The sequence below is a fragment of the Ursus americanus genome, chromosome 2 (assembly GCF_024610735.1).
Source record: "Ursus americanus isolate L20-20 chromosome 2, mUrsAme1.1.p, whole genome shotgun sequence".
Lineage (NCBI taxonomy): Eukaryota > Metazoa > Chordata > Mammalia > Carnivora > Ursidae > Ursus > Ursus americanus.
The window spans coordinates 72,076,002-72,088,702 of record NC_142128.1 but is presented as its reverse complement, the minus strand read 5'-3'; the positions used below and the strand labels follow the sequence as shown (position 1 = coordinate 72,088,702).

General features: G+C 41.1%; 1 protein-coding gene across 1 annotated transcript; it reads left to right on the top strand.

Annotated features, from left to right (window-relative positions):
* Positions 1-7,341: 7,341 nt before the first annotated feature.
* On the top strand, positions 7,342-12,335 carry C2H1orf53 (chromosome 2 C1orf53 homolog). Its single transcript, XM_045787900.2, has 3 exons — positions 7,342-7,731; positions 10,605-10,706; positions 11,973-12,335. Exons 1-3 carry the CDS (start codon positions 7,468-7,470, stop codon positions 12,042-12,044), a joined length of 438 nt encoding a protein of 145 aa, XP_045643856.2. The 5' UTR covers positions 7,342-7,467; the 3' UTR covers positions 12,045-12,335.
* The last annotated feature ends 366 nt before the right edge of the window (positions 12,336-12,701 follow it).

Sequence of the window (12,701 nt, the reverse complement as noted above, 5' to 3'; positions counted from 1 at the left end):
TCATTCACAGAATTATGGGTCAAGTGCTGTTCTTAACAGCAGAATAAAATGGCAAGCAGAATATATATGTTCCTACCATCACAGCATTTAGACTGGTGGGTGAATTACCTGATTGTGTTCCAAATGTACCACTATTGCAAAAAAAATCACAATATGGCCAGAGCACTGTTACTTTATAATGCTCAGTCAGCCGTGACACTTTGATTTTTCTGTTATTACTGGTCCCACGACGTAGTACAAACAGGTTTAGCTCACAACAATGCCATCCAAAATGTTCCATCAAAAAATATCATCAGATAGAACAAATGGTGTTGATGACATCCTTACAGATTATACGAATATGACAATTCACATAGCAATATTACAGTTTAACTGCACGTGAAAGATTCACATTCCACAGGATTTCAAAGATGCATCAATTTTACACCTGTAGAAAACCTAAAGGGGCTGTGCGTGCTGTGTTGATCACTGAGGCATATCACTCGTGCCCACCACTGGGAAGATATTAACATGTATCATACTCAGTAGACTAGTCATACACGTCAATGTCATGGATATTTGACCTGAAACTCAGTGTGCCTTTCATTCCAGTCATGGAACAGTGGACATGCTTTTCTCCCTCAGGCAGCAACAAGAGTGCAGAGAACAATGCTCTGACTTGTATGTTGTATTTATGGCCTTAACCAAGATCTCTTTACAACTGTGTTGGTATGTGGGAAATCCTACAAAACAGTGGCTGCCCATATCATTTGAAAAGCGCAATACTAACCCATTGTTTGTAACAGGTAAAAATGGAATTACATTCTTGTTGGGTTTTTTAAGTAACATTTTTTGTGGGGATTCCATTGTTAATATTGAATATACATAAGAGTAGGTTTCATTTCTAATACTTGCATAACAAAAGGGCTTGAAGTAATTAGTCTGGATATTTTATGTGACAGTGATTGTGTGTGCGTAGTTTATAATTGGAATGATTGTTCAGGGTTAACAAAGCTGTACTTCACGGTCAACATAAACTTACTTCATTTGAAATGCAGCCCATACACTGCACTTACCATTAATTCAATGACCGCTTGGGGGGAACTTAATAAATAGATTGCCAAATAAAATCATAGTTACCTTGATATCTTAGTATATTGTGTCTCAGAACAATATCCTGAGAACAACTGATGTGTTGATAAAACCAAATACTGGGGTGCCTGGGTGGCACAGCGGTTAAGCATCTGCCTTCGGCTCAGGGCGTGATCCCGGCGTTATGGGATCGAGCCCCACATCAGGCTCCTTTGCTATGAGCCTGCTTCTTCCTCTCCACTCCCCCTGCTTGTGTTCCCTCTCTAGCTGGCTGTCTCTAATAAATAAATAAAATCTTAAAAAAAAAACAAATACTGATTCATAACTATGAAATATTAGGGGAGAAGGCATTTGTACCCTTTCTTTACTATCCAACTCAAATGTGGGGTTTTGTTCCCATTATTCATTCTTCCACTCATTTCAACAAACATTTTTTTTGCCTTTCTTATGTACTTGTACAACTAGATAATTACAAAGATAATTAAGACAGTCTTCACCCTTAAAGATCTTAAAATCTGGAAATTGAAAAAAAACCCTCATAAACATAAAACTATACAATAAGAAAGCACAGTGTAAGACATGATTTGGATACACTGGGAGCACTGAGGTGGTGCACCCAGCCCAGCCTGCAGAGGAGCTGGGGAAACACTAAGCAAGTGAGCAGTCAGGGAAGGTTTACTAGAGGGGTCAACATAGGAGCTGAGGGTTTAAGGACAGGTGTAACTTCACCACTCCAAAAAGATAAGATTTTTTTTTCCAGAATAAACAGTACATACAGCGTATGAAACAATAAGTCTCCAGCATTCAGCAGAGGGTCCTGATACAGAATAAGTCCTCATTATTTATTATCTATATCAATAAATCATTCTGTTCTAGTTGTAGTCATGGGGAAAGAAATGATAATGAACTGAACTAGAACAATGATGGAGGCAACGGAGGACCAGTTTAGACAGAGATAAGCAAAACTGACACTGGTAAGACTTGGTGATTGGAGGGGAAGATGTGGGAAGAGTTAAGGATCACTCTAAGATCTCCGAGTTAGATGAATTGTTGGACGGCGGTACCTTTACAATAGAAAACAAACAGGGATGATTTCAAAGGGAATGATGACTAAGTGCATTTTGGATAGAATGAGTTCGGCGTACTTTTAAGTGTGTATGTCCAGCAGGTGGAAGGATAGATAGGTGTGTTGCTCTCATACACACTGACTCTGAAGCAGACCCCATCTGCATATATGTAACAGATTTAAAACACAGGCACAGATAAACTCAGGGAAGTATTTTACGGTGAGAAGGACTGAGGACTACTGAAGAAGGGGAGACAGTCAACTGCTGTAAAAGCAGCATGAAATTTTAGTCGGGTAAGTACTAAGTGCGCTGGATTTAACCATCAACTCATCCCTGACGCTTTAAGTTGACAATTGGGGTAGAACACAGAACTACTATTCATTAAAGGATGACAGAGGGGATGGAAGAGGAGGTAAATGGCTAAATGACCTCATATTGTGTAGCCCTTCTACAGCTCATCCAAGAAAACAAAAACAAACTAGGAACCTAAGAGCCGAGTGCAGTCGTGCTCTGGGCATGTGGCATTGGTAGAGGGGCATTCGTTGTGAAGTCAGCAGAGATTCGCTGGGCTTGCAGATAAAAACGGTTATAATTCCCCAAAGAATTTCTAAGACCAGCTCTGTGAAACAGAAGTGTGCTCTTGGATGTCCGATTAAATGAAACAAAGATTCCCTATAGGCAACCTTAGGGGCATGTAACATTTGCTCTCAATCATAGGAATTGATAGTGAAAATGCATTCTACGTGGAGCATGACATGTCATAACACACCGTTCGGCAATTTGAAAAACATCAAATACATAAATTGGTGTCCAAAAAGAACCGTGCAAAACAGGCAGTATATGGACAAGAAATCTGTGCGTAGCTCTGTGACTCCAGCACTAATTTGTCCACTAATAGGACAAACCATTCATAATTTATTAAAAGATAACACTTAGTCATTTAAAGGCAGCATTTCAGGGGCTTTAGATCAGATAATTTGATGATGTTTCCTGTTTGTCAGTGAAATGACCCCATGTTCTTTAAGAAATACAGTTTAATAAGATTTTGGAGTCAGTGTCTTTATCAACTAGATTTTTGAAGTATTTATTTGCAACAACTTATATAAATATTTTCAAGTCTGCCCATGTATAGAATGTTAATTTTAAAATTTCGTATGGAATGTTTGCCCAGTAGTTAGGAATATGGTGTTTGGTTTTTTTTTAAGATTTATATATTTCTTTGAGAGAGAGAACGCACAGGAGTGGGGGGAGGGGCAAAGGGAGAGGGAGAGAAGCAGACTTCCCCCTGAACATGGAGCTCCACCTGGGGCTCCATCTCACCACCCTGAGATCATGACCCGAGCCCAAATCAAGAGCAGGATGCTTAACCAACTGCACCACCCAGGCACCCCTCAGTAGTTAGGAATATGTATTTGAGAATGAAGAATCACTGACGCATTTATCCATTTGAAAATTCATTATTTATTATTCACTAGGTGTCACTAAGAGGGCCTGTGGAGATACAAACATGAAAATGACATGTTATCTACCATCTTGTTTATGATCTATTGGGAAAACAGTGCAAAAAAAATTCATAGGAAAAGCTAAAATGTAGCAAATAATTGTGGGAGATCAAAGGACGTCTAGAGGGGAACCAGAGGAACAATGAAAACATGTTTTAAATGACAAATACTAAATACTAAAAGAACTGGGTGAGCTGGTAGAATTTATTTCACCTTTGCAAGTCACACAGTTGTGGACATTTGTTAATTGTGCCCCCAGTATCAGTACAGGCCATTCTCAGCCATGGGTTTGGGTGGGCCTGCACAGAGGCAGTTCAGGGATAGGCCCCTTTTGGCTTATGGATAACATGTACTCATAAAGATTAGTTCAGGAATGCACACATGGTGAAGAGATGGCTGTTAGGACTTTTGGGGGCAGAAAGGCTTCTTCTTGTCTAGGAGCTTCATAACAACTGTGTTTTTAAGTGGACAAGAGTGAGAAAGGATGAAGCCCTAGGAGCTGTTTGCAGCCATCTTCCACCAATGAGAAAAGAGCCTGCCTCAAAAGGAATTAGCACTGAAGAGGCATAGCTGAAAAATGGAAACACTGAGCCCTGCTAATATTGTTGAGCCCTGAATGAAGTCGTGCTTTATGGTTATGTGAGCAAATTCCTTTTATTGTCACTAGATTAAGTTGTGTGGTCTATATCTTGCAACCTAGAGAGGCCTAACATAACTATTTAAAAATTAATACAGATGAAACTCAGGGGAATGCATTTCTTTGAACTCCTCTTCTCCTCCTCCCCAAAATAACCAGAATGTTCAGTATCAACATAAACATCTCAAATGATGGGAAGGATTATAAAATATATCCAAGCTCATGTTACATGCAGAGATGTGACACAAAATAACTTTCTAAAGCAAATCTGAATGTAAATGCCTTGCAAATAAAGTGAGGATTTGCTTCACCATTCTAAGGTAGAACATTGTGCCCCCACTTTCATATAGTTTTGTCTACTGCGAGCACAGAGAACCTGAGAAGAAATGAATATATGCTAGATTAAGGTGAGGGTCAAGCCCTAAGGAGGCTTTTTAAAACAAGAGACACAATGAATGAAACTTAACTTTATGTGAAATGACACTGACTCTAAAGTATGAAGATAAATGAAAATTGAAGGAGGCAGATAATCTATTCAGTGTCTAAATGATACTCAATTATCAAATGTTTGGAAATTATTTGAATTAATATATTTTATTAAACTCTTAGATTTCTAGCTGTCATTGTATTTACAAAGTAAATGTCTATAAGAATGCACATACAGTGGGGCGCCTGCGCGACTCAGTTGATTGAGCGGCTGCCTTCTGCTCAGGTCATGATCCCAGGGTCCTGGGATCGAGCCCCACATGGGGCTCCCTGCTCCTGGTGGAGCCTGCTTCTCCCTCTCCCTCTGCCTGCTGCTCCCCGTTTGTGCTGTCAAATAAATAAAATCTTTTTAAAAAAATGAATGCACATATAACATGTGAGCAGTACAAAACATCTTTCTCAGCCTAAGTGCCCAAAGGCCTTAACTGAAAAGGAAGGTTTTTTTAAAAGATTTATTTATTTATTTTTATTTGAGAGAGAGAGAGAGATAAAGAGCATGAGCAGGAGGGGCTGAAGGAAAGATCTCCAGCAGACTCCATGCGCAGCGCAGAGTGGGACACAGGGCCCCATCTCACAACCCTGGGCTCATGACCTGAGCTAAACTCAAGAGTCAACCAAGAGTCATCACTTAACTGACTGAGCCACCCAGGTGCCCCTGAAAAGGAGGATTTTTAAACCTGGGAATGGAGGCGATATGGAAAGCTTCTGGTTAATTTAGTGATCTATCTTACCAAGTAATTTGAAAACTATTTCTAGATCTTTTTTAAAAAGTATTGTTTTTAAGTTTTGAAATAATTATAGATTCACAAAAAGTTGCAAAAATAGATATAGAGAGTTTCCCTTTATCCAATTTTCCCCAATGGTTAGATCTTACATACTTACAGTACAATACCAAAACCAAGAATTTGACATAGGAAAAAGGTGTATATAGTCCTACATCTTATCACATGTGTAGACTTGTGTGACCATCATGATCAGAATACAGAACTATTGTATTAACACGAAGATTTCCCTTGCTCTGCTGTGTATATTCACACCCACCCCCTCATCCACGAATACAAAAGTTTTGTAACTGTTTTAAGATGAGTATTTATTTTCTATTTGAACCTGGTCTAGTTCTCTTTCATTTTTGTAAGATGCTGTCCCCACCCTTTGAATTAATGTCATGATTAACAGGTCCTCATCCTCAATTTTAAAAACAACACAATCAATCTGATCTTCCAGACTTATTTCCCTTATTCCAGAATTTGGTTTGGGGAAAAAGCACACAAATACACTTGATTTGTGGTGGATCCCCTTCTCCAGTTTGGTCCCACCTTTTCATAGCTTTTCCTAAGGCCTGTCCTGTCGTAAGTTTTCCTGGTTTTAAACTCTTCTCACATCACTGAGAAATCTCGAAATCCTGATAACTAGTTTATTATTCCAACAGAAAGAAACAGAGTTCCAGAATAGGATCCCAATTTATTAATTCGCTATGAGATTTAAATGAACCAACAGGGTCGGTTCAATCACCACCTACTATGAAAATTCCAAATACAATTGCAGGGTTGCATGGTAAATGGAGATACCAAAAAAAAAAAAAAAAAGGAAGAAAAAAGAAAAGAAAAGAAAAAGGCGGGGGAAGGGGTGGTGATAGCCCTGTGGTGGCTTAGTCAAACTTTGGTGCAACTCTAAAAATCGCCTCTTGCCCTCAGGGATCAATTCCAGCCCTCAGTTCTCCAAAACTGAAGAACACTTACAAAATGACTACTCTTCAACCCTTTTTCAGAAACCCGGGCTGAGGGTGGGGGTGGGAGTGGTGTTAATTTAATTCTGACACCCGAAATTGCCACCTGGGCTTGTGCTAATTTTCTCAAATTCAATTTTGTGGGAGTACCCGGATAACTTTTCCCTTTTAGACAGGAGATATAATTTTAGTTCGGATTTTGCAAATATTTAGAAACATGAAAATACTGCCTTTTCTTTTTTTTTTTTTTTTAAGATTGTATTTATTTATTTGACAGAGAGAGAGAGACAGCCATCGAGAGAGGCAACACAAGCAGGGGGAGTGGGAGAGGAAGAAGCAGGCTCCCAGTGGGGGAGCCTGATGTGTGGCTCGATCCCATTACCCTGGGTTCATGCCCTGAGCTGAAGGCAGATGCTTAACGACTGAGCCACCCAGGCGCCCCAATACTGGCTTTTCTTATTCAGTGTGCGATTTCACTTTTGGTTCTCATGTTAGGCCAGGCCAACTTTCTTCCTACTACATGTTACCTGTAAATACCCAGCCTTTTCTGAACAGACCCAAGCTGGTTATAAACAAACCTCGGGTATTTTGATCACTTTCTGGCATCTTAACAGGTGTGGCGATTATGCTGAAGTCAGGTATAACATGAGAAAAAAATGTCCACTTTTCATCACCGAAGAAAATGGAATACTTGGAATTTAGGCCCAAAGATTAGAAATGGCCCCACTCTCGTCCCCGCATCTTGCTGTGGCTTCATCAGCCGCCTAAGAAGTCCATTTTATTTCCGCAGTGGGGCCCGCGGCGGATGCGGAAGGCCCGGCGGTCGCAGCGGGGTCCGAGTCCGAGCCCGGAGGCCCGAGGGCCCACGCCGGCCTCCCAGCGCGCAGCCCGGCACCCGGGCGCCGGCGCCCAGGCCCGCGCTGCCGCCCCGCCGGGGCCCTGCGTTGGGCGCTCCGCCTCTCCGAGCCGGCGGCGGCCATGGCGGCCAGGCAGATCTCAGCGTCGGCGCTCCACGCGCTCGGAAGGCTACCTCAAGCCTCCCGGCCACCAAAACTCCCCTGGGTCGTAGGAGGGTTCCGACAGCACCTCAGCTTAACCCTCGCCTCCGCTTCAGAGGAAGACGGCAGAGGCTGTGGGCCCCGCTCGCAAGGCGGACTAGAGGGAGAGGGGAAGTGTCCGGACAACGAAGAGTTAACGGCGGCCGAGCGGCGGATCGCGGACCTGCACGCGGCCGCGTGCGCGGTGAGGCCCCTCCTGCCCGCCCGGCCCCGCCTCGCCTCGCCCCGCCCCACCCCACCCGGGCCCCGCCCCGGGGTCCGTGCGCCTGCGCGCCCCCGGCAGAAGGAGAGGTCGCTGGAATCCCACGCAGTCCTTCTTCTGGCTTCTGACAAGCACGCGCGCTTACCCCTCCGACCCTTTCGCTTGAAAACTGGCTAGTTCCCTATTCTGGGCACAGAGTTAACGTGTATTTGTATTAAGTGTGGGTCCTTTCTGATCAGCGTCCGAGCTAAACTCTGGTCGCAGTTCAGGACCCATCATGACTCTGTGTGTGTGTGTGTGTGTGTGTGTGTGTGTGTGTGTGTGTGTGTGTGTGTTGTGTGTGGGATTGTTAAGGCATTGATGGAGGAGGTAGAGAGGAGCTGAGAAGTCACAGGAAAAATAGGCTGTGTGTTTATCTTTATTATCAGTTAAACACTTTGCCATCCAGTGATACTAATAATGCAAAAATTTGTTAAAAAATCAATTTTTGCTACTATCCTCTCGTCTTTTCTCTCCACCCTAACAGGGCACAATTGTAAGGGAAACTATAATCAGGCGTTTACATTCTTCCCAATCTTGAGCTATGTTTTCTTCTGTTTGGAGGATGTGGCAGTCACTTATTAGTCCCAATATCAAAACTTACCTCTGCTCACAGTTTCTAACACCTCAGACGACATAAGTCTAAAGGGAGCAGATTTCTATTTTTATTATCTTGAGACAGCAAAGGAGTTCTAGCATGAAGGTACACAAACGATGTAAAAGTAACCTATTTAATACACTGTGTGTGACCAGTACTTGATGCCTCATGTACAGTTACCTGGTGTTGCTTGAGCCAAGGGAGTGGAGAAGAAAACCTTGGAGATTTTCTAAAATTGACCCTTTTTTCCCCCACTGCCAGTTAGTAGGCCCTGGGAATCCACTGGTTGGCTCCTTCAAGTGTTGAAACTTCTGCATAAAGATTCATCAGGAAAGGACTGGCAGCTTTTGATTGATCCATTAAAAATAACATGTGCACTTTGTTGCCATACATCACCATATAAATGTGGTAAATATAAGCGAAAGTTTCATTCTTTTTACAGCAAAGAGCAGCGGCTTGTAAAGACAGGCCAATCAGCCTGGGAAAGGAGCAGGACTTTTTCTCACTTAGGAAACCCACACTTGTTTCATCAGTGTTAGTATCACAGGTGAAATGGCTGTCCAGGAGACCAAAAGTAAATCCAAAACCAAGTTCATAGTTTCTCTTTTTCAACAAATCAGAACTCCTCGCCCAATGGTCCTCTTCCCACACCTCCAGGCAGATGGGTCTCTTACCTTTGTCCCTGTACTGATCTGCATAACTGAACATCTTGTTTTCCAGCCTCTGTCTGCACTCCTGTCACATCTTTGTCTGTTGCCACTATTACCTGAGGCTCCTTTACTGAGGACAAACCAAGTTTGTATGGGCAGCCAACAAGCTCAAAGTTTCAAAATCAACACAGAAAGCAGGAGAGCAGGCGCAAATGCAGTGGCAATGTGTCTGTTAGGCTTCCAAGTTGGTAGACAATTGCCCTCAGAAGACCCCCAGAAACTATGAAAAGTGAAGACTGCTAACAGAGCTCCCGGTGCTTTTTTGTTTTTCTTCCAAGCATTCAAACACTGGTTTCATAAATAAAGAAGTGAGGTCTTGACTATTGGTCATTCTAAAGTAGTGTTTAGTGCTCCTGGTTTCATGTAATAGGCTTCTGTGGTCCCAAAAGATTCGAGAGGCCCTATAGACTGGCCCTGAGACTGCCCTGGGTGTGGCTCGGCTACAATACCTTAGCATAGACTAGACTTGAACTCTGTGTGTCTTTTTGCTTCATGCCTTATTCGTGAAGCACAGTTGGTTAAATTCTCAACCAGATTAAAATATTTAGTCATTAAGGAAGACACTCTGAAGAAGTAATTTGTGGCAATACAAAAATATGTTAGAAGACATTCACATGTCACACATATCTTAACAAAAAGGTTCTATACAAGACTGATGCGGAATAAAAGGGTTATATGAAAAGCCCAAGAGAAAGTTCCTCTACAAAATCTCGAGGATAAGTAATATCCCCCACATGGCCCAAATCCATAGAATAGACTGCATTATTTCCTTTGCACACAGTGTACTTGGGATACTGCTAAAAAGCCATGTTTGAATGTCAGTAGGCTATGCGTCCTTGACATCAGAAGTGGTGTAGTAGACATTTCTTTTGATCAAACTTGTGAAAGCAGCGAGTGTTAATATGTTAAAACAATACTTTTTTCACGTAAAAACAGAACTAACAACCCACCCCAAAAAAGAAAATAGTGTAAAATGTGCCATGGAATAACACATCATGAAGGTAAAGAAAAGTGTTCAGTAATAGCAAGGCAATACTTTTCTGTAAGGACGGTTGGTTTTGATTAGCACCTCTTCTGTAAGTTTAAATCATTATCCATGTATTTTAAGTACTGAAATTGCAACTGCAACTTCTGAGTGAAAGTTCATTTTCAGCCTCTTAAGCTCTTAAAGTCATCTAAATCACCTGTTATTAAGCTTGTTACCTAGAAACTGAATGAAAAATACCCGAGCAGTGGCTGCATAGTTATTGGGTATAGAGGAGTTCTTGTTTTTCCATCAACTTCTCATTTTTCTCAAACTGTATATTTTCTCCTTATGTCACATAAAGTTGGATTGTATATAATGTTGGAATGCATTCGGTCTTTAATTGCAAGTGCCACCAAAATTGCTGGGAAGACGTTTAATATTGTTTAAAGAAAATTTTGCAGTATTTTATGAGTAGAAGTTATGGTGAGGAGCTACGCTGAATATTGAGATTAATGAATTGTTTTATTTCATTATTCTTCAGGCTGGCCAGTTAAACTATGTGGATCCAGCTACTGGCTATACTGTGCTCACACGGCTCGCCCACTTGCAGAGAGGGAAATGCTGTGGCTCTGCTTGCAGACATGTGAGTAGCAAATTCTCGCCTTACAGCAGCAGTTTTCGGTGCTTCTGTAACTTCGTAAATACCTATTATTTGAAAAACAAGTCAAATAAAAAAGCTAAATAGACCTGGAGTGCACTTTTCACAAGCTACTTTAGCCAAGGACAATGAAGTCCTTAGGACCAACACAGGACCTTTAAAGTTAATGGAATTTTGTAACATTTCATTGTGAGCATCAGTTCCTTGAAATGCTGTGATATGAAATTCGTGGGAGTTCTTTATTACGAGGAAACTTTTCACGAGGTTTCAAGTAAGTCATGTTCACTAGGCAAGTACAAAGAGGACAGGAAAAGAAATCCAGAATATTACAAACTAGATCGCAGACAGTGTTTTTGTCTTCATTATTAGCTGAATAAACAGAAATTTGACCAGCATTGTGAAGTGGGTTTCCTTTAAATGAAAATAATTCCTCCCCCTTCCCTCTCTCCCTCCCTCCCACCCTTTTTCTCTCCTTCTGTCCTTCCCTCCCTTCCTTTCCTTTCTTCTTCCCTTCCTTCTCTCATTCCTTCCGTGGTTGTTTTGTACTGTGTTTTAAAAAGAACCATGAAGCTACCTACCCCAAACTTAGTGCTGTACCTTTCCTAAAATGTGTATTTCAGTGAATATATCTCTCTGTTCACTGACTAAGATGAACTAACTAATCCTTCCCTAGGCTGAGCAAGAAAAATAAGTGGGATTGGGTTTGTCACTATAACTTTTTAAAAGCATAGTAGTAAGGTAAATTGTTACAGTGTTAAGATTATAAACAGGTAACAACCTCTATTTACAGACCACTTCGACTTTATGTTTGGGGGCAGTAAGGTATTATTTCCTTTAACTGACCCACTTTACAATTAAGGACTAAACACTAAATGCATGTATTGGCTGGAGCCAGTATTGAAAAATTAAGCCTTCACTTTCATGTATGTTCCTACCTGGGCCATTAGCTGTTTCTAATCAAACGCATCAAGAGCTTTGCATAAATTGAGGACTTGAGAATTTTCTAAGAGCGAGTTTTTGACAGTAGAATTCTTAAAGTTGGAAGGATGCATTTAGGAAGTGATTCTTGGACCCTAATTAGGACCATTTGCCAGAGGTTGCCATTATTCTCCTCTTAGCCTGCAGGACCCAGTAGCTCAAATGATCTATATAACGTGATTAGCAGTCTCCTTTTCCACCATGAGAAGTGTTGTACTTTTTCAAGATGCCTGTGAAATAATTCAATAATAGTTTGTTTTATTTCTTCTGCAGTGTCCATATGGTCAAGTCAATGTTAAAGATCCATCGAAAAGGAAGAAATTCAATTCATATTTTTATGTTTGACAACAGTTTCATCTCTGTTCTCCATCTAATTGAGCCTGTATTTAAAAAAAAAAAAAAAGCCAAAACCCTAACCCAGAATTGCTGTCTGTGCTGTTAGTCCTTGAGCACTAGTTTAATCGTAAGTACATATATTAAAAGAACATCAATAAAATGAAAAAGCTAGCAAATGTTTGTGTGCTTCTGAAGTGGCACATTGATAGTTATTTTCCTTTCTTTTTGCTTCATTATCAGACACATATGTTGAAGAAAGAAAATAATGACTGTTCTATTAAATAAATAGTAGCAATCGGGTCACATTAGTCGCTCTTGATTTTTCTTATAGCCTCCGTTCTCCTACTGTTTTCCCCTCCGTGTTAGCAACCCAAGGGAGGTTGCTGGCAAATAGAAGAGTTTGAATACATTCTTCATTTTATTTATATCTTGAGCTATAAGAAGATTGATATAATGCTATATTGTGCAGCATATGAGTGCCCAAGAAGTGCCATTCTGCATCAAGAAATGCTCTCATCTTCCATCTGTTCTCTCAATAAAAACTCTAAATCATCCTGACTTGGAGTTCAGGCCGCTTAAGATGCCTCTGATTAGACCATTCTCACTTCTCTCCCCCACAGCTTCCTTCTCCATGTCTTACGGCACTTCCCAGGCAAATCTATTTTA